The 22,340-nt window shown below is 37.8% G+C and overlaps 2 protein-coding genes and 1 long non-coding RNA gene across 4 annotated transcripts; 2 read left to right on the top strand and 1 right to left on the bottom strand.

The window, feature by feature from the left end:
• On the bottom strand, positions 1-955 carry LOC130459272 (uncharacterized). The gene is made up of 3 exons (XR_008918552.1): positions 876-955; positions 618-696; positions 1-448 (listed from the first exon to the last, which is right to left on the bottom strand). It is a non-coding gene; the product is annotated as an uncharacterized lncRNA (long non-coding RNA).
• A 1,820-nt stretch (positions 956-2,775) lies between these two features.
• Positions 2,776-7,205, top strand: LOC110786250 (uncharacterized). Of its 2 annotated transcripts, XM_021990782.2 has the most exons (3): positions 2,776-3,729; positions 6,324-6,994; positions 7,115-7,205. In XM_021990782.2, the coding sequence occupies exons 1-2, from the start codon at positions 2,981-2,983 to the stop codon at positions 6,976-6,978; spliced, it is 1,404 nt and encodes a 467-aa protein (XP_021846474.1). In that variant the 5' UTR covers positions 2,776-2,980; the 3' UTR covers positions 6,979-6,994; positions 7,115-7,205. The 2 variants fall into 2 exon arrangements, with proteins under 2 accessions (XP_021846474.1, XP_021846473.1); XM_021990781.2 differs by having other exon boundaries at positions 6,324-7,205.
• Positions 7,206-8,967: 1,762 nt separating this feature from the next.
• On the top strand, positions 8,968-16,600 carry LOC110786249 (probable LRR receptor-like serine/threonine-protein kinase At1g06840). Its single transcript, XM_021990780.2, has 20 exons — positions 8,968-9,652; positions 10,401-10,551; positions 10,686-10,757; positions 10,866-10,937; positions 11,064-11,207; positions 11,289-11,360; positions 11,490-11,561; positions 12,256-12,330; positions 12,723-12,791; positions 12,960-13,028; positions 13,163-13,234; positions 13,368-13,454; positions 13,656-13,724; positions 13,827-14,317; positions 14,516-14,677; positions 14,771-15,054; positions 15,190-15,241; positions 15,400-15,650; positions 15,754-15,888; positions 16,040-16,600. Exons 1-20 carry the CDS (start codon positions 9,547-9,549, stop codon positions 16,367-16,369), a joined length of 2,835 nt encoding a protein of 944 aa, XP_021846472.1. The 5' UTR covers positions 8,968-9,546; the 3' UTR covers positions 16,370-16,600.
• The last annotated feature ends 5,740 nt before the right edge of the window (positions 16,601-22,340 follow it).

Raw genomic sequence — 22,340 nt, 5'->3', positions numbered from 1 at the left:
GGCATATATAATGGCGTAATTTCATTTCATTATAAATTTTATTTTTCTATGTACACACAAAGGGCACATCTAAATTTCATACCTATATTTCTTTACACAAGTGCTCGTACCTTGTGAGCATATGTGTGAGTTAAGTACAATCGGATGTACGATGAAAATCCTCGTAGTATTTAAACCTATATGTAAAATATAATTTATGGGTATTCACTTGTCATGACGGAATATTATTATATTCACAAATCACAAACACAATGACAATATTGGTTATGGGGTTTTTGTGAATCAACTTTGCAAACACCTCCTTTTGTGCATGAATTCTGCTTGCATAAATTATTACACCTTGTTTCACTTCCAGAGCCCGGGGTACATTCTCCAATATGATTGTCACTACAACATTTTACTGCAGAAATTTTTGTTTCATGGTTGTCACCTCCATTATCATCAGCAGCTGCAGGTCAAATAATATCAACATAATATACGTTCAAGTTAAATTGGAACTCCCTCCGTCACTAAAACATTGTCAAGGACAATCTTAGTGACGGAGGGATTACTACGTACATAAATAAAACAGAAAATCAATTTAATTTATTAGTTTTATAACAATTGATTGTACGAACCTGAACAAACCACGAGGGCTACAAAGAGTAGGGCTATGGTTATACTTATTTTCTTCATGTCTTCTAGAGTTATGGCCTCCTAAAAAACACTTATAATCAAATATGTATATAATAAACAATTAAGTATGACTTGTTCTTGTCAAAAAAAAAAAAAAAAAAAGTATGACTTGTTTAACCTTGTTGATAACTGATATCAAATTAATATTTGAATTATCTTGATACCAATAAGGTTAACAAATTAAGAAAATAACTCCGTACCTTCAAATTTTCAACAGGTCGATTAGTCTAGAAAAATTAAACACCGATAACTTTAGATTGAGAAGAATTCTTAGAATTGATTAACCATATTTATAGTTGAAAGTTGTATTCAAATTTGGTAACAATTTTCACACCATACAGTATATTAGATTTTTCCTTATCATGGAATTTTCATGCTTTGTATCAAGTTTACTAAAAGGAACAAAAACAACTAATAAAAGCAAATTGATGATAGTTTAATTTGTGACACAAAATAGTGTTTCAAATTAGGATACAAAGTAATATATAAATTGAATGTGAAACATGTCAATGCATGGATAGATTTACTTTCCTTATTTTATTGATTAATAAAAAAAATAACTTACAATGGGCATAAAAGGCCAATGCCTTTTTCTTGTAGTTGTGGTATTGGGTTGCATTACTGTAGTTTTTGAAATATGTTTAGGATTTAGGAGGATCTACAAAAATAAATTATGTGATTTCAAAACAAAAATGATACTTCACAAATCACAATGTACTACGTAAGTTTTAGTAGGTTCAAGTTATTGATTTTATAACAAAATCTCAAATTTATACGAAATGAGATTTTTTATTAATTTGTGCTCCAATGGCTAGAAACTAGCTTGTTATTTAAGTTGGTCCCACCTGTCAATTAATTATTTATCAGTTTTTGGAAGCTAAGGTTGTCAAGCAAATTAGCTTGTTTAAGCCAATTTGCTTGGCCAAGCTAATTTATTATTTTCACTCCAATGGTCTAGCTATTAGCTTGAAACTTTTATAAATTTCAAACTAGTCTCTAACTACAACCACTGGAGATGCTCTAATTAAGTGGATTTATGGATGCATGATACAAAGATGTGACCTATCTTACATAGACTCTCGATCTTAACTACTGGACCAATACCTCATTAATAGCAGTTGTGCCATGCGTGGTTATGCTTTATAAAGCTAATAACTTCCATAAAAATTTAAGGATCAAGGACTACAATAGCCAGCATGAGAAGCACACAAGGCTGAATGTTGGTGATGAGCACAGAGCAGGTGTTACAGGAGCACTGACATGCATGTAGAGATTAGGAAATTTGGAAGATGATGAAAGGTCGTTAAGGTACTATAGAATATTAATTAAGATCTTATGGTTTCAAATATGTAAGATTGTAAATTAGTAGTATTGCGTTTACTACAGTACAATCTACTGTAGATAGTATTGCGTTTACTATATACGGAGTAGATTCCATGCCAAATCGATCATTTGAACTGAAATATTCATAATTCAATATACTATAGAATATTGAGAATATTCACAAATCATAAAATCTACTATAGAATATTAAGTTCTTATGGTTCCAAATATAGAATAAGATCTACTATATTCATATGCATGATAATTCATATAATCTACTATAGAATATTAAGATATATATTATAGTTCCAAATATGTGAGATTGCAAAATAGTATAGTTCTATGATATTAGCCAATAAAAAATATTTCACCACCCAAAGACTATCAACATAAGCTATTTCACTTTTCTTAAAATCCATATTTTTAGTCAAATAAGACTTTAACTTTTGGGGGACAGAAGTACCACATAATAAATTAATAAGTCTATTAAATTAACTAAAACTCTATGCCGGTCAAATCGGGGTGAGTTTTTTTTTTTTTTTTTTTGAGGGAAACCAGGGTGAGTATTAAGGGAGGAAAGAAATATTTTTTTATTTTCCTACGAGCCAACTTAAACCATAAATAATTCTATTTTTGATAACTTTTACGGCCAATTATTTTTTTACTCCACTTTCGTCAAAATATTTCATATTTCAAATTTATCTTATATTTTCTTAATATTTGTACCGGTAAATATTTGACTCTTTATAAAATAGGGAGGGAGCACGTATTTGATTATTGAACGGAGGAGTACCAAAAATAACATTTCCGTTTCTTTCGTCAAACCATTCGCTCTTGAGCCTTGAGCCTTGAGCCTTGAGCCCTTGACTCTTGAGTAGTTTCGTCTTGTCTTCCCTTCCCTTCCCTTCCCATTTCCTCCTCCCCTAAACCCTACTGTCACTCCTTCAATCTGCACACACAAGAAACCCTCAAGTCCTCAACAATGGCGGAGCTAAAACTGTCAGAAAGCAAAGACCTAACAAGAATCGAACGCATAGGGGCCCACTCCCACATCCGAGGCTTGGGCCTGGACTCAACCCTAGAACCCCGCCTCACTTCAGAAGGCCTCGTAGGCCAACTTCCGGCACGCAAAGCCGCCGGCGTAATCCTTCAAATGATCAAAGACGGCAAAATCGCGGGCCGGGGAGTCCTCATAGCGGGACAACCCGGCACCGGAAAGACCGCAATTGCAATGGGCCTTGCCAAATCACTGGGCCACGAAACCCCATTTGCCATGCTCTCCGGCTCGGAAATTTTCTCCCTTGAGATGTCGAAGACGGAAGCCCTGATGCAGGCCTTTCGCCGCGCTATTGGGGTCCGGATTAAGGAGGAGGCTGAGGTGATTGAAGGTGAGGTTGTGGAAGTACAAGTGGACCGCCCTGCGGTTGCTGGGGCGGCGTCAAAGACGGGGAAATTGACTTTGAAGACGACGGATATGGAGACGGTGTATGATTTGGGGACCAAGATGATTGAGGCGCTTAGTAAGGAGAAGGTTCAAAGTGGGGATGTGATTGCTATTGACAAGGCTTCTGGGAAGATTACTAAGCTTGGGAGGTCATTTTCTAGGTCGAGGGATTACGATGCTGTCGGACCGCATACAAAGTTTGTGCAGTGTCCTGATGGGGAGTTGCAGAAGAGGAAGGAGGTTGTGCATTGTGTTACTCTTCATGAGATTGATGTTATTAATAGCAGGTAGTTCCTTTCTTTGTGGAAATTCACAAATACATTATATTGCAGCTACTTATTACTCTTTTTGTTTTTGTTTTAGAATGTTGTGTTTAGAGTGTAGATTGCTTGGTTTAGGTAAGAAGTAATGGTTAAATTCTTGATAGTAGGAAGTGGCAATATAGAAATGTGCTAACTTGTTGATACAAAAAGCTATTGGGAAAAATTGAGTGGCGTGCTAGATGCCAAATGCTTTGTCCTCTTAGCAAAAGCCCTCATTGAAGCATAATATCCTGGTAGTATTATACACCTGCAAGAGCTATTTGATTAGTGCCCTGTAACATGTAGCAGATTTCGCGATATTTTGTTGTTAATTTTGTAAGACTTTGATGGCTATTTGAGAATGGTGGCGGGGGAGGGGAATTCTTCTACAATACCTGTGAAATTTATGCTCGTCGACTAATCAAAAGAACTAAAGTAGGGAAGGAAACTCTTGCTATCAAATGGTTTAAAACATGATTTGGTAAGTACTACCTCCAAAGGATAGAATTGCAACATCTCAGATATTACTAGAAAAAACTAAAAAGGGATGTTGTATAGCAATGTTTTTACAAACTAGCGAAGACAAGTATGTGATTAGCTCGGCGAGATGTACTACAAACGATTTCCGACAAAAGTAAATTGCAGTGTTACAACTTGCAAGGAAAACTCAAAACAGACTAAATAATGATTTTTTTACAAATTGACAGCACATATTTCTCAAACACGCCCACAAAATTATTGACAGTGCTAACAGAATTTCTCACAGACCAAAACTTTACTCTTGCTGATAAATAACATTGAAAAAAAGCTCTTTCTATGTTATTTGACTTTGATCCCTGACAGAAGTAGTATAAAAGATTAAACGAGAAGCCTTTAGGAGAGAGAAAGAATAGGGAAACATACCTCTCTTAAAATTAAGTAGTTATGATTATGGTATGCACAATCATCAAAAGATGGAAAACTTATCAGAAGAAGGATTTTGGTAATGTTGAATTTGACATGTACGTCGTATGACTTATGAGAATTATAGGGTTATTAATTTATTATGTAGGTTTTGATGTAGAATTTCCCAGTTATAATATCAATGATAAACGGAGTACGGAGTACCACTTCATAGTAATGTACTTAATAAGAAAGAATAGGGGTCAAACGACTCAAACCTGTGTGGAAATAGCTTAACTACAAGATAATTGGCATGCTATCTTTTCTTGGGTGTTTCCTCTTCTTTGATTACGCTTTTGGATGAAGGGTAATCACGTGTAAATCTTTAATAGGCCTGAAATAAAATTCTACAGTTATATATGAGGAGAAAGAATGCTGTCGAGAAGAATAAGATTAATTTAAAAAGAAAAATGTAACTTGGAGAAGGACAAGTTAGTTCATATATAAGTTATCAACCAAAAATACCTCTTCCCTTTATAGTAGAATAGATTGTAGCATAGATTTATGTCTCTTCTATACTTCTATGTGTATTGAGGAAGTGAGGATCTGGTGCTAGGAAATAGGAAGAGAAGGTTGGGGAAGTAAGAATGGTGGATGAAATGTTATGAACTTATTGGTTGAATGTTTCTTGAGGTTATGTTCAAGATTTTTCACAGGATGACTATGTGGAAACATTTGGAGAGAGTGGAGGTTGTTTGCTTCCCTATCTTGGGGCATGGTGTGTGGTCTCTAATTTCTAGACGAGACTGCTTGAAAATACGCCCAAGTTAACATTTGGCTTGGCTTAGTTTTAAGATTTTGGGCCTTAGGGGGCCAAAGCATTGAGAAAAATTTAAGAAGCGGGTGCTTTCAAGGGTTGGAGAGGGGTGAAAGATTTTTGTTTCATTATAAGTCATCTAAGGTGATGCTTGTGCCTGTCAAAAAAAAAAAAAGGTGATGCTTGTGAACTGAAATTTAGAATTGAGATTTACAAATATCTAAAGACGTAACCATTATGTTTTGATTTCCATTCTGTAACATAATCTGATATAGCCTTTGCTTTACAGTCTACTAAGTTCTGTCCTCAAGGTTGTTTATATGCTTTGCATTGGCATACAGCATACTTGATCTCATGTTCCTATTCTCTGACTTGAATTTTGGGAATTTCAATGTATGCTTATGAGTTTATTCTTGTGCGCATTTGTCTAGAACTCTAGATGCTGCTTTGTGCTCCCGTCGTCTAGGTTCCATTTGCCTTTAACCAATAAAACCATGGGTTGGATATATTCAAGTTCTTTAAAATGTCACTGTACTATAATGTTTTTGTCTTTATCTAAAGAATAGCTATAGTAAGTTCCAGTACGAAAGATGGATATTTTCTAAAGAATATAAAATAGCAAAGGATGTATGTATACCCTTAATTTGTTGCCAGATATGAGTATTATCTATTATCTTGTAGAAAATCAACCAAGGAATTGAAAATGCTCTGAAACGTGTGGTACGACTGGTACCCTTTGTTCTTGGTAAAAATATATACTTGTATACCCTTTGTTGCTAGGTCGTTTGAGTATAAGGGTACGTGTGGGAACCTTATTCTGAAAGTATCCAGAGTTGCATATCAGTTGTTTGCTCATCTCACTTTTTCTTGTATTGCTCAGAACCCAGGGATTCCTAGCACTCTTTACTGGAGATACTGGTGAAATACGTGCTGAAGTGAGGGAACAAATTGACACCAAGGTAGCTGAGTGGAGGGAAGAAGGGAAAGCCGAGATCGTGCCAGGGGTACTGTTCATTGACGAGGTACACATGTTGGATATTGAGTGCTTCTCTTTCTTAAACCGTGCCTTGGAGAACGAGATGTCACCGATATTAGTAGTTGCAACCAACAGAGGGCATACAAGGATCAGAGGGACCAATTACAAATCTCCACATGGCATTCCCATTGATTTGCTTGATAGGCTGCTTATTATTGCTACCCAACCTTACTCAGAGGAGGATATTCGCAAGATCTTGGAGATAAGATGCCAAGAAGAGGATGTAGAAATGACTGAAGATGCAAAAGTTCTGTTGACAAAGATTGCAGTTGAAACATCGCTCAGATATTCCATCAACCTGATAAATTCCTCTGCGTTGGCTTGTCTAAAACGGAAGGCAAAGTCTGTTGAGATGGAGGATGTGAGCAGGGTTTATCAACTATTTCTGGATGTCAAGAGGTCAACACAGTACTTAATGGAGTATCAAAACCAATACATGTTCAACGATGTCTCTGGAGGAGACCTCAATGAAGATGACAATACTGCCATGCTCTCTTAGATATAATAAATACCAAGTATGTATTATTATTTATTATTAAACTTGTAGGTTATTTTGGATTTTATCATCCTCACTAATTAATTAAAATGTGTATTTCTTGTCTTTTTTTCCTTGGAATATTTCTTTGTTGCTGAAGGCAGAGGTAGAAAGCCAGAACAATTTGAAGCAGTTGATGTATTAACCCAGAAATTTACCGGCATCAGGTTATCTACAAGGGTTTTGGTCTTCTTCTCTTCCCGTCTTTTCTAACCCAGCTGAAATAGCACATTTTAATTTTTTTAGGTTTGCGAATATGTCTTCATCTTCATTTTATGCCTAATAAGATTAGGGCCTTCACTAAACTGATAGTATCAACTGCAGACCTAAGCTTTCTGAATTCTGATTCTTATCCATAACTCCACATTAGTGCACAAGTAATCTAGGTATGAAACAATGGCATTGGCAATGAGCTCTGATCTGAAGGACTTATCTCATTTGCTGGTTACAGTTATCAAATCTCTGAACTTTCTGAAGTCTTTTATTAAACAAGAAAAAACAAGTAATTATATTTGTAATAGGGAATTAGAAGGTGACAGGGAAAAGAGGATTAATTAAACTCGTGTTTTACGGGCTCCGGCTGCTGCCTCAGTCTTCGCCACCCTGCGTCTCTTACACAATACGGTACACTCACAGGTACAATATGCCTTGGCGGCTAATAAATGGGCGTGGTAGGGGACCAGTTAGGGTATATGATCAAGGGCTGAGTAGTGAATATACAGTGTCAGTGTGTCGCATGGGAGTACGCAGTTACGCACAACCCCTGCTACAAAGGAGGGTGCACTGGGATTCTAATGATCCTCTGATGTTATCATTCATTTATCAACTCTCATGTTCACTTTGACTGACGACGAACTAGTAAAAGTTTTTTGTGTGAAAATCATAGGAGAAAATATTGTTCCGCTTGTGAATGTGGAATATTACTGGGCCAATCCGTTCTTGTGATGAGATGTTGACGGTATTACAATGATTGCTATGTAATAAATGTTTATAAGAATGATTGGTAGGATTACGTACCTTTGTCATTTAATGAGGGTCCGTATATATAGACGGGTGCCCCGTACGAATAGTACAATCTTTTACCCGCCAGATCGTGGATCTTTCCATTCGGGTCTGACATGATTCAACCGGCAATACAAGGCCGACTGGGTCATATTTTGCCCTAATGCCGACTGGGTCGGTATTTGTTTATCTTTATCTGGTACTGTTTATTTGGTCACGGGTGTTATACCAGCTTGCCAAGAGGGCATCCCGTTCAACTAGCTCCCTCGGAGTGATTAGAACTGCCTTGGCGATTGCGATTGCTCTGAAGAAGGTCATCCGTACAAATATAATTCCCCTCCTGAAAATAATACGGAGTATATGTGTATCATAAAAAATGTTACGCGTACTTGACTATGTCCTTGTTTGACAACGATTGTCGACTGTTGGTTGGTTTACTTTTCACCAGCAGTTTGACATCTTGTTTGTTTGAAAATATGTTTTTTTGAAATCGACCGTAGATGTGATTGATAACTTTTCTACCCAGAAGCCAAAAGCTACTCTAAATAACTTTTTTGTTTTGATTTAAATATCAACCTTTTTAGTTAGCTGAAAAAACCATTTGATGATCATAATTTTAGCAGTTTGACAAATGAAAAAGGCATAAAAAAACCATTTAGCAAACAAGATTTATGTAGTAGTTATGTGACTATTGTTACCATCAGTTTTGATAATTTCAATATTTGAGTTAAACTAAGTTAGAAAGGAATTGCCTTTGTCATTTCAAGTACTGTATTTAATTAATTGTCCAAATGTATCTTCTAATTCCGACATCTTAATTTATCTTTCTTTTACATTTAGGTAGTTTAAATGATTAAATTTCATTTCTTTTTTTATGGACAGCTGATATTTCTCACCTACCTTGGAAACTTGAATGATAGATAAATTTTAAACTCAAATACAAAACCAGTGATATTAGCCTAACCTCAACTCAGTTCGCCTCATTAACACCCCTACTCTTCGAATCGAGTCAATTTCTTATGCAATGGGTTGGGCTTTTGCTTTTCTAGATCTTTCTTTTCTTGATTTCTTTACCTTTTGTGTCATTCAGTCTGATATTGGTGGTCAGCCCACCTGCAGTGGTTAGCCGTCATCTTCCAGGACCCAGCAACCCATGCATCAAAAGTCAAACACACACCCTGAAATTGAATACAAACATGAACATCAAAGCAAAGGGTCATTTCATTATACATGTTGACTTGGTCAATAATTTCTAAAATCTTACCTTAAATTTTCAACTGCCACACATCACATCACTAACATCAACCAAATTAATATCAAATTCTACCTCATTGGGAAGGTGGGAAAATGGACATTCACTATGACGATCTTAAAGTTCATCAATTCTTTGTTTATTATTATTATTATTCCTTTTATTTGGTTTGCATTTCAACATCGATCATTCTCCTATAAATCCCAACTCAGCCTGCTAGCTTCGTAAGTTTCTGACTTGATCATTTGAGATTGAGGGTGAGCTTTTGAAGGGAAGATATGAAGTGGGAATGTCAAGAACTCGGCAGTATTCTCCTGCTGCTGTTGGCAGTTTGTGTGTGTCTGTCTGTTGGAGTTCAGGGTCAAGTTACTGATCCTACTGAAGGTTAGTTTTTTTTTTTTCCTGTTAAATTTTCATATTTAAATTTAGTTCTGTGTTTTGTTGTTCTTTTGTCGTTTTTTGTTTGGATTGGGAAGCTGACAGCAGTGGTATACTTTCCCATTCACACAAGCAGAAGCCCAGAATGGGGATCAAATCACCATCAAACCAATTTGGGTATTGGAAAGGACCCACTTACTTCTCCCCAGGTGGGAATTACTTACTAGAAAAGGAAAATGTTATGTGAAAATAATAAGAGGGAAACTCATCCAATCTTGTCAGAGAGTGTGTTGCATAGTGACATGTTATGGAGGTATTGGGTCTTGAATATTATAGACTGATACTATGCCAACTTGAATTGGTTGAAGATGAACAAGTTGTTTTTGGTGACAAGTTATATTTGCCTTGATCACTTTGGAAATAAAATGCCTTGTTAGATGGCTTTTTTAGGAAAGACAGGCTAGCTTAAAATTTGAGTATAATCTCATCTTTTGGCCAAGTTCGGGAAAGGGGTTGAAACATTAGCTATCTTATGCCTTACCAATATAGACTCAAATAGCGGTGTTTCTTAAATGTCCTGCAATAGTCTCTCTTAACGACTGAAACTTCACCTCCTAGGTGATAATGTGAGATGTAGCTTGAGGTGGTTTGATAACATAGGCAATAGGTTGTCTAATATTAGTAACATGTGGTTTGAAAAAGACAATTGACAGTTTTTACCTTTCTTGAATGATGTCTTCCTCATATTTTACAGTTAGTGCGTTGAGAGAAATAAGAAGAAATTTGGTAGACCCAATGAAGAATTTAAGCAACTGGGACAGGGGAGATCCTTGCTCATCCAATTGGACAGGCATTGGGTGTTATAACAAGACATTGAATGATGGTTATTTGCATATACAGGACCTGTAAGTCTTTTGTCTAAGCTTATAAGCCAACGACTGGCCTTTGTGTGCTAGCTCTCTCAGTCCATGAACAAAGAGTCATACATCCTTGTTTCAAAGCAGTAACATCTCTTGTGTTTTTTTTTTTTTTTATACAGGGAACTCCTGAATATGAACTTATCGGGAACATTATCACCAGAACTCGGCAGTTTATCTTACTTGAAAATATTGTAAGCCAAACTATTTGATTCTCCAATTATCTTCTTTCAAACTACTTGGGTCTTTTTTCTGGTGATACTTTGTTTAATGATCCTGCTGTATGCTTTGTTATTTTGAAGGGACTTTATGTGGAATAGTATTAGTGGGAGCATACCAAAAGAGATAGGCAACATCAAAACATTGGTACTCCTGTAAGCTACTCCAGTCTGTGAGATGTCATTCCATATTTTTCTTATGCTGCTTCTTCTACAGTTCTACTGTAGTGCTTCTTGTTGTAAATTTATATTTATATAAAAATATTTATGTGTGTTTTATAGGCTCTTGAACGGAAACCAGCTGACAGGCCCCTTGCCGGAAGAGCTTGGTTATCTTCCTAATCTGGACCGTATACAGATTGATCAAAACAAAATATCAGGGGAGCTACCTAAATCATTTGCAAACTTGAATAAAACAAAGCACTTGTAAGTATGTTTTTGTTATTGTATACCCTAGAGTACTATCTCCCTGTAACAATTCACTGAATCCTCTCACCCTACTGGCAGTCATATGAACAACAATTCTATTAGTGGTCAAATCCCTCACGAATTATCAAGACTGCCCAAACTTGTTCACTTGTAAGTTATATAATTACTTTTCCCTTTTGTATAACATGCAAAATTTACCCTGTTCTATTTCATGATAACTCTACTGCATATTAGAAGCTTTCCTTTCTTTTTTTCTTGACTAACCAAATAATGTGTCAGCCTGCTTGATAATAACAACCTTTCAGGCCATCTGCCCCCTGAGTTCTCTCAACTGCCAAATTTGCTCATTATGTAAGTTTCGTTCACTGCTTTCCTCTTGGCTTTTTTTTGGGGGTACTGGTGTCTGGTGGTGGTGGTGTATGCACTGTTTACTTGGTTAATATCTTTTTCTGTTACAAACGAGAGCAAAGCAGTTGTAATTTCTTCTGCAAGATCAAAATTTACAAATTAAAGCACTACGAATACTCGTAACATTGAAGGTGATAAATCTATCACATTGTACATTAATCAATGAAAAGCCTTGTGACGGGGATGCAGAGAATTGCTAGAAACCCTGTATATATATTTTAGAAAATTCCTATATTTCCTTCCAAGTAAACATCAACATCCATATGACACTAGAAAGAGCACACCCCTATTTTGCACTCCCATGGCAGAGATACTGCTTTAGAACATTGCAGGTAAGAATAACACATGATAATTACGGGATACGATACAGATTAGTGAGTCCAAGCTCTTTAACTAAATTGTGGAACTCTGCCAAATGAAATTTTACTCTTAATCTGTAAAATTATCACAAAAAGTGACATTGGTGGATATACTGATCTCTCTGTGTCGTCCCAGTTTTGTGTAGAGTAGAAGAATTGCCACTCCAAGTGTGCATTGCAGCTTGTGGTCTTTATTCCCATAATGTCTGTTTTATTTTTATTTTTTATTTTTTTCTGTAGAAGTTCAATTCTTGATACTTATATTCTCCACGTTGCAGCCAACTTGACAACAATCACTTTGATGGGACTGCTATTCCTGCAAGCTATAGCAACATGTCTAAGTTGTTAAAAATGTAAGAGCTTGTTTTTCTTATTATTAACAAAAAGCAACTGAAAGGTTTTCTAAGATAAAAAAGTCACGACTGCATGATAAGCAACTGAAGGATTTTCTAAGATAAAAAGTCATGACTGCATGAAGCTTCAGGGTATGGATATTCATGGTATTTTAATAACTGATAAGAAGTATGTTAAAAAGGAATAACAACAAAATGTTACCTGGAAATTTTTGATAAGTTCTGAATCTATTTAATAAGGATAAAAAAGTGTATTTTTACAATGTTGTATTACATCCCATGATTCCTTAATTCACTTGATTTACCAGCCTCAACGGGGTACTAATCTACTTTAAACTAGGTTGGTCAGGTTTATTAATGTTGGCTTTTTTTCCCCCCCCATATTTTGTCAGGAGCCTGAGGAACTGTGGCTTACAAGGACCAATACCTGACCTGAGCAAAATACCACAGCTTAGTTATATGTAAGCCACGAGTTATTTTTACGTAATGGAAGCCAACTTCTACAGACTTCAGTTACACCCTTAAACTTGCTTAATATACTTTTTGGGCTTCACTTGCCCTTTTGTGTTTTATAAGTAGCCAATGTCCCGCTCATTTGTTGGTTTTTTATTTTCTGAGTTGCGCTGCAGAGACCTCAGTTCAAATCAGTTGAGTGGCTCCATACCACCTAACAAGTTATCAGATAATATGACCACTATGTAAGCTCCCTTGTTGTAGAAGCACACTGCTTATATACTTCCTAGATTAGATGATTTCTAGTATGAGGGCAGTGAATTTCTTTTAAATACAAATTTATAATTCATTTTTAACATAAATCCGTGTCTTTTGGCAGCATATTGTCAAACAACAATCTTTCCGGGAATATACCTGTCAACTTTTCGAGGCTGCCTTACATTGAGAGATTGTAAGACCTAGTGCCTTAATTTCTTGTTCCTTAAATATGTCACCAATTATATTATGATTCAAGAATTACAGGTACTGCTAAGTGTTGGATATGATTTCATCAGAAAAGATTTACAAGTAACCCTCTGTTGCAGGTCACTTGCCAATAATAGGCTGAATGGTTCTGTTCCTGCCACAATTTGGGAAAATAGAACATTAACCGGAGGTCACAGACTTATCATGTAAGTCGTAAACACTCTTCTACTTTATGGTACTTGTACATGCAGTAGTTAACAATGCTGGCATCAAAGTCTGTGACAAGTTCTGAATCATTTGTTTTTTATTACTCACTCACATTTAGTTGTGGAATTTCTTCTTTCTTTGTGGTTCATTTACTATTATTTGTGCTACTGTTTGATTCTATGGTGTCTTGAAAATCGCAGGGACTTTGAAAATAATATGCTGTCAAGCATTTCTGGGAGTACAACCACTCCACCAAATGTTTCTCTTCAGTAAGAAACTCTAGATACTGTCTGTCATTAAGTAATAATAATGAAAGTATTTTAGAAGCTTGTTTTCCATGGTTCTTACTTTTTTCTGGATGCAATATTCAGGCTTGAAGGGAATCCTTTGTGCTCACGGGCAAACTTGGGCCGCTTCTGTGGTTCAAATCAAGATGAAGTTGAAAGTGAGAGCCCCAGAAATAATCCTGTTGGTTGTCCTAGTCAAGCATGTCCACCGTCTTACGAGTATCCACCTGTTTATCCAGTGTCTTGTGTGTGTGCTGCACCATTGCTGGTTGAATATCGTTTGAAGAGTCCGGGTTTCTTACGCTTTAACCCTTACCGGAATGGGTTTGAGGAATATCTATCTTCTGGTCTCAGATTATATCAGTACCAGCTAGATGTTAATTCCATCATTTGGCAAGAAGGTCCTCGACTGAAGATGTCGTTGAAACTTTTTCCAGAGAATGGCTCTTATGTTTTCAATACAAGTGAAGTTTGGCGTATCTGGAGAATGTTTACTGGATGGCAGGTTCCAGATAATGATACTTTTGGACCTTATGAATTGCTTAATTTCATTCTGCTTGATCCTTATAAGACAGGCAAGTCTACATCTCTTTACTTCGTTTTTTCATTCAACTTACTTTTTCATTCAACAAGGGCATAAACCTGTTTTTGTTATATTAAAGAAGCTGATATCAGAAAATTGCTTTTAGGTTTTATCATACAATTCAACCTTGTTTAAGGTAATTGAAATACTTGTTATAGTAGTCATTAATGTTTATGATATTCTACTGCAGACATTGTTATACCTCCATCAAAGTCTGGCTTAAGCACTGGAGCACTTGTTGGTATAATACTTGGGACATTAGCCTTTGCAGTTGCCTTATCAGCAGTTGTATCACTTCTTATTTATAGAATATACTTAAGGAAGCCCCATGGTGTTCCAAACAGCCGTCGAGGTAAGGATAAGTATATTAAGTTGTTAACTTTTGTTTCCTTTTATTTTCCAACATATATAAGAATAAATGGTTGTATCTGTGTTACTGCAACAGTGTCCAGAAACCCTATCAAAATTGATGGGGTCAGGGGATTCACTTATGAAGAAATGGCAGTTGCTACCAACAACTTTTCTGATTCCCAGCAAGTGGGACAAGGAGGTTATGGAAAGGTCTATAAAGGAATTCTCGCTGATGGCACGGTAGTGGCTATAAAACGCGCACAAGAAGGATCATTACAGGGTGATAAGGAATTTTTTACAGAAATAGAGTTACTATCAAGGCTTCATCATAGAAATCTTGTTTCTTTGGTAGGCCTTTGTGACGAAGAAGGTGAACAGGTATCCAACTTTTTAATACTTGTCTGAATTACTTTTTCTCTTGAGTGTATGCACAATTAATTGCAGTTATATAAGCCATTCTCAACAAGTTTTCTAAAACTGGGTCTTTTTATTTTCTTGTGATTGTTCATGCAGATGCTGGTGTATGAATTCATGGCAAATGGGACTTTAAGGGAACATATATCAGGTATGTATGTGATACCGGAACATTGGTCCTAAACAAAAAACCTAGACTGACCTTGTAACAAGTAAATGGGAAGCAAAGGCCGAATCCCACAAGTAATGACTCAACAATGTAGAGAGTAGAGAGTGTATTATTGATGATCCGCTTGTTTTTTGCAACAGCTAAGTGCAAACAACCTCTGAGTTTCGCCTCAAGATTAAGACTTGCACTGGGTTCTGCCAAGGGGATCCTCTACTTACATACTGAAGCTGATCCTCCAATATTTCACCGAGATATTAAGGCCACCAACATATTACTAGACTCCAAATATATGGCAAAGGTTGCTGATTTTGGACTATCACGACTTGCACCAGTTCCAGATATTCAAGGACTTACCCCGACTCATGTATCTACGGTTGTCAAGGGAACGCCGGTATGCTTCTTACTGCATAAAATATTGGTCTACTGTAAACTTACCTAACTACAAAGTTGTCAATTGAAACATTGTTAAGAAGAAACATGTTTGTGATTTGCAGGGATACCTTGATCCCGAGTACTTTTTGACCCACAAGCTGACAGATAAAAGCGATGTTTACAGCCTTGGAGTTGTGTTTCTAGAACTTTTGACAGGGATGCATCCAATTCAACACGGAAAAAATATCGTTAGAGAGGTATCCCTTTATGCATTTCTTCATGTTTGTCTCTGTTGCACTCAGAGGATTGGGTGGAAGCACCATTTTATCACAGTCCAGGCCCTCTATTTATCTGTCAATCATAATTCATCCGTAATATTAATTTGAACTTGTATGATTTGGGAAATAGGTGAATGTGGCATATCGAGCTGGTATTATATTTTCAGTGATTGATGAGAGAATGGGATCTTATCCCTCTGGGTGTGTGGAGAAGTTTGTGGATCTAGCGCTTAGATGTTGTCAAGACGAGACAGATGCAAGGCCAACGATGATGGAAGTTGTCAGAGAACTAGAAAATATATCAAGTTTGGTGCCAGATTTTGACACTTCAACAAGTATACCTTCAGGAAGCATCACTTCACCAAGTTACTCATCCAATATCAGAAACCCTTTTATATCTTCTGATGTCTCTGGCAGTGATCTTATCAGTGGAGTTGTTCCAGATATAAGTCCTAGATGATGAAATCATTATTCGTGATTCATGGTTAAGGGATTTATTTCTTTTTTCCAAGGCTTGTGTATAGAGGGATATCATTCAGCTCTTCGCCACCACTTCCATGTCTAGATTTTAATTAGTCCTTATTTCAAGTGGAACTTGTAGGTTATGGACTTGTACTAGGTATGGAATATAGAATGTTCTGCAGTGTATATTTGACAAATGTTGAAGTAATGTGTGTGATTTTTCTGGGGAGAGCATGTACAGAGGCTGCCTATATACAGGTTGAGCTAACCCTAGACTCCTTGAGCCCTTAGGAAAGGTTAAAACATCAGGAAACTAAATCACTGATTGATACACAAAATATATCATTGCCTATAATATAAACTAATTGATCCACAGAATATATCATTTCCTAGAATATATCAAATACTCCCCCTCAAGTTGGAGCGGAGGGATCCCGAACACCCAACTTGGACAGTAGAAAGCAGAACTGTGCAGCTCCCAAGGCCTTGGTGAATATGTCAGCCAATTGCAATGAAGTGCGAACATGAGCACACGAAATTACCCCCGCAACGAGGAGCTCCCGAACAAAATGGCAATCGATTTCAATATGCTTGGTTCTCTCATGAAAAACCGGATTGGCTGCAATGTGAAGAGCGGCTTGATTGTCACAAAATAGACGAACTGGATGACTACGGAAGACACCAAGAGAAGCAAGAAAACTTCGAAGCCATTTTAGCTCTGCACATGTATGCGCCATGGAGCGGTATTCGGCTTCCGCGGAAGACCGAGAAACAGTGTGTTGCTTCTTTGTTTTCCATGATATAGGGGACGCTCCAAGCATGATAAAATATCCAGAAATTGACCGGCGAGTAATAGGGCAACTAGCCCAATCAGAATCACAATAGGCGTACAGTTGCAAATCACTATCAGCTCGAAGGAGAACACCTTGTCCCGGATGAGACTTTAGATACCGCAACACACGAATGACTGCATCAAAATGCTCTTGTCGTGGAGCCTGCATGAACTGGGACAAAATATGGACTGGATAGGAAACATCGGGACGGGTAATGGTGAGGTAAATTAGGCGACCCACCAATCTGCGGTATTGCATTGGGTCCGAATAAAGAGGCCCGGTAGCAGATGCAAGACGATGATTTTGTGGCAATGGAGTCTCAATGGGTTTACAAGCTAGCATACCGACCTCACTCAAAATGTCGAGTGTGTACTTGCGCTGACATAAGAACATACCTTCTTGGGAACGAGCACACTCAATACCAAGGAAGTACTTGAGTAGTCCCATATCTTTCAATTTGAAGCATGCATCTAAATATTTCTTGAACGAGTTGCAAAGTGTGGAATTATTGCCAGCAACCAAGATATCATCAACGTATACTAAAACAGAAAGTACATCTTCCCCTTTTCGGAAAGTAAAAAGAGTGTGGTCTGCATGTGACTGCTGAAAACCGTATTGCCGAAGAGCCGAGGTGAGCTTTGCAAACCAGTTTCTAGGAGATTGTCGAAGGCCATATAAAGATTTTCGTAGTCGGCACACCTTACCTGGGGTAGTAGTAGAGTAACCCGGTGGAAGTTTCATGTAAACTTCCTCATGGAGATCACCATGTAAAAATGCGTTGTTGACTTCGAGTTGATGAACTTCCCACTTTTTAGCCACAACAACAGCTAGAAAAGTACGAACACTCACCATTTTAGCCACCGGTGCAAAAGTGTCAATGAAATCTTCCCCCTCTGTCTGATGATTACCAAGAACGACTAGACGTGCCTTATCTCTCTCCACTCTACCATCATCATGATATTTTGTTCTGTACACCCATTGAGAGCCAAGAGCTTTCTTTCCCGGAGGGAGATCAGTAATATCCCAAGTATGAGTTCGCTCCAAAGCATCAATTTCGGCTTGCATAGCCTTGCGCCAATTAGGTTTTCGGGAAGCTTCTTTATAAGACCTGGGCTCGGGATTAGCACTTATGGCGGCTATAAACCGTCGATAATTATCAGAGAAATTATTAAACTGAACATAATTGGCTATAGGATAGCGCATACCTGAGGAATCCGAAGACTTGGGTGATGTTGAGACATGGGGGGGTGCACAAGCTGTATGACATACATAATCGATCAACTTAGATGGAGGACGACGTGGGCGCTTTCCAAGTGTAGGAACAGGACTCTCATCTACTGAAGATGGTGTTCGATTATCAACAGGAACACTAGAAGTAGTAGTAGCAGGCTGTGAGGATTCTGCAAAAGATTCAAGTCGTACTGTATCAAGTGTATCAAGTGGAGCTGTGAGAGGTAGGGCTGCCTGCTCGTGACTTGAAATCTTCTGTAGTGTAGGAGCTGTAGGGTCTGCAGTGGCAGTTTTTGCAGCAGGCTTGCGCCTCTTGTACACTACACCGTATGTAGGGGGATGGTGTAGTGGTGGCACGACAGTGGAGGGTGCTGTGGAGTGTTGCGTAGCATTGCTCCCCCTGTCATGTGGAGTAGGAAACGCTACTGGTGCATGTTCACTTGCATTTGCAGCAGGAATAAAAGTATCAAAATCCCAATCAAGAATACCAATATCCTCATCTACTGGTGGCGTTGAGATTATTTCCTTGGCAGCTTGTGAAAATGGAAATACATCCTCCAAAAAATGTACATCCCTTGAGACAAAAATGTCATGTGTTTCAAGGTCATATAATCTCCACCCTTTTTGGCCAAATGGGTACCCCAAGAAAATACATTTGCGACTCCGAGAAGCAAACTTATCCTTTTTGCGTGGTTTATTGTGAGCATAACAAAGGCATCCAAACACCTTTAACAGCTTGTGTTGGGGTGGAATACCAAATAGGATCTCATAAGGGGTTTTGCCTTCAAGGATTTTTGTTGGAGTTCTATTTATAAGATGAACTGCTGCTTGCACGCAATCACTCCAGAATTTGATTGGAAGAGAAGCTTGAAAACGGAGTGCTCTAGCGACATTCAATATGTGCTTGTGCTTTCTTTCAACTCGACCATTTTGTTGGGGTGTTCCTACACATGAGGATTGAAATAGTACCCCTTGATCGGCAAAAAAATGTTGCAATGGGGTTGTGATGAACTCGGTTCCATTATCTGAACGTACAAGCTTGACATCTTTGTTGTACTGTTTCTTAACCATGGGAAAGAAATTTTTGAAACATCCTGTAACTTCACACTTATCTTTCAACAAATACACCCACACAGCTCGAGAATGGTCATCAACAATAGTCAGAAAGTAATGTGCTCCACTAGAAGAGGCTTTAACATAAGGCCCCCATAAATCGCAGTGAATTAAATCAAACAACGTTTCAGCTTTACTGTCACTAATTGGAAAATTATTTCGAGTTTGTTTTGCTCGAAAACACACATCACAAGAATCCAACAACTTCTTTATTTTGCTATTACTAGAACTAGAAATATAAGACATATTCTGACTAGAAGGATGACCGAGCCTTTGGTGGAGAAGAATTGTTGTGTCTGCAACTGTAGCATGAAAAAGCACTTGCTGTGTCACAGGCTTGAAATAGTACACCCCATCCCGAAATTCACCCAGCCCAATCGGGATCCTCGATATGCGGTCCTGTATAATGCACAATTTGTCAGTAAATAATACAATAGTATTTGAGTCCAGAATTAATTGTCCGACTGAAATCAAATTGCATTTTAAATTAGGCACATATAAAACATTCTGAAGCACTAATCCGGAACCCAAGCGAACACTGCCTTGCTTTGTAGCAGCTGTTTGTGCTCCATCAGGGAGACTTACAGGTTGAGGTGAGAGATCCTTGAGATCAAATAAAGCATCAAATGTTCCTGTCATATGGTGTGAAGCACCACTGTCAAGCAACCAAACACCATTATCAAATACATGCTTACCATACAACTTCTCAGACGGAGGAGAAGAATCAAGTAAGGTCAGTAGGCGTTGCATTTGCTCATTAGTAAAGCCAGGAATTGATGAAGAAGATGCTTGTGAGGAAGCAGCACCAGCAGCAGTGACACTTCGAGAAGACTGCACAGCAGCAACAGTGGGGGTGGATGTAGGCTGACCACGGCCCTGGGTACCTGCTCCCCTTCCTCGACCACGACCTCCCCCTTTCCCACGACCACGACCTCCATTCGGGTAGCCAAGCCGCTGGAAACAATGATCGTAATCGTGGTTGAGTTTACCACAGTGAGTACAGACAAGTTGCTGGACAGGAGCAGGAGGATGAACAGCAGCAGAGAGTGAAGATGATTGTGTAGCAAAGCTGAGGACATCAGTTTTATCATCACGGCCTCGAATGATACTTTTATGTCTCTCCTCTTGAGTGACCATGGAAAATGCCTTGTTAAGGGTTGGAAAAGGTTCCATGCCCAAGATTTGAGTACGAGTAGTTCCATATTGAACATCATCAAGACCCATAAGAAAGTCATGAGTTTTTGTAGCTTCTTCCCTTGCACGAATCTTAGCTGCTGCAGCACAGGTACAACCACAAGTAATATCATCGGAGCTATAAAGAGCATCCCACAATTCCTTGAATTTATTGTAGTATGCCACCACAGACATTCCTTTTTGTTGCAGAGAATGAAATTCAGATTTTAACTGGTGGATTCGAGGTCCATTGCTTGTGGCATATCTTTCTTTCAAATCAAGCCACATGTCTTTAGCAATTTTATGGACAGCCACACTAGGTTGAATATTAACATCAATAGCATTAAACATCCAACGTACCACAAATTGTTGAATTATTAGCACGCCAAGCAACCATCTCATTACTCATAGAATCAGTAGGCTTAACAATTTCACCAGTAATAAACCCGTGTTTGTTCTTACCCTCTAAACCATTAAGAATTGCCTTAGCCCAAACATCATAATTATCATTCGTCAAAAGGTATTTGGTGAGGATCATACCTGGTCCTTCAGACGGATGAAGAAAATAAATTGATGATGGGTCATGGATGAGTTGCGGTGCTTTCTTGTCGTCGCCCATGATGCGTGAAAGAGTGCAAAGATAAGCACAATCGGAAAAGAAGGTCCTATGTATATGAAAGACCAACATAAAAACGCAGGCAAGACGAAAGAAAGAAAAAAAAAGAGAAAAAAAATTGCGGAAGAAAAATTAAACGAAGGATCAAACAACCTTCGGCTGTGATACCATGACAAATGTTGAAGTAATGTGTGTGATTTTTCTGGGGAGAGCATGTACAGAGGCTGCCTATATACAGGTTGAGCTAACCCTAGACTCCTTGAGCCCTTAGGAAAGGTTAAAACATCAGGAAACTAAATCACTGATTGATACACAAAATATATCATTGCCTATAATATAAACTAATTGATCCACAGAATATATCATTTCCTAGAATATATCCAATAATATTTGTGTACTTATCAATTATATTTGAACTTTTCAGATGAATTGAAGAAGGGAAAAAAATAGGGTTCAACAATGAAGAGAGAAAATCAAAATAACTTGAAAGAGAACAATGGGAAATAAATTAATTCTCTGAAGTATTTATATGCTTCATAACTTCTAATTAAAATAGGAAATAATAATAATCACATAAGTTATGATTTAATTGGACGATCACGAAAACGAAAGCACATGCGGAAATCACTTGGGCGCAGAAACCAATGGGCCCGCTGGTTTTCGCGCCCAAGGAGAGGAGTTGGGCCAGCGTTGTGGGCGAATCGGATAGTCGAGTCACCTTGTTTATGTCATAACTCGTGTTCTACAATGCCCATAGGGACGTGTGACCTATCGTTGGAAAGCCTTTAAGCCTACTTTCTAGCCCAATCAAAATTATCTCACTCCGACATGTAGAACTTGAGATATCATCAAAAGAGTGAACGCTTGTCCGTTTTGATGCTTAGAAAAATAACGTTTAGCTTCGTTGTTGACTCAAAATTTTCCCTAGAGACATGTAATGATCCTCGAGTCAACATCTCATCCGTTCATCATCCAAATCAACTCAGAACACTCCGAAAGCATCC

Source organism: Spinacia oleracea, chromosome 4, assembly GCF_020520425.1.
Source record: "Spinacia oleracea cultivar Varoflay chromosome 4, BTI_SOV_V1, whole genome shotgun sequence".
NCBI classification, from domain to species: domain Eukaryota; kingdom Viridiplantae; phylum Streptophyta; class Magnoliopsida; order Caryophyllales; family Amaranthaceae; genus Spinacia; species Spinacia oleracea.
The sequence above is the reverse complement of the archived record's forward strand: the minus strand, read 5'-3'. Positions and strand labels throughout refer to the sequence as shown.

Coding starts and splice junctions, on each gene's coding strand:
- LOC110786250 (XM_021990782.2), top strand. CDS start 2,981: ATGGCGGAGCTAAAACTGTCAGAAAGCAAAGACCTAACAAGAATCGAA. Junction 3,730..6,323: donor ATTGATGTTATTAATAGCAG/GTAGTTCCTTTC, acceptor TGTATTGCTCAG/AACCCAGGGATTCCTAGCAC.
- LOC110786249 (XM_021990780.2), top strand. CDS start 9,547: ATGAAGTGGGAATGTCAAGAACTCGGCAGTATTCTCCTGCTGCTGTTG. Junction 10,552..10,685: donor TATTTGCATATACAGGACCT/GTAAGTCTTTTG, acceptor TTTTTTATACAG/GGAACTCCTGAATATGAACT. Junction 11,208..11,288: donor TTGAATAAAACAAAGCACTT/GTAAGTATGTTT, acceptor CCCTACTGGCAG/TCATATGAACAACAATTCTA.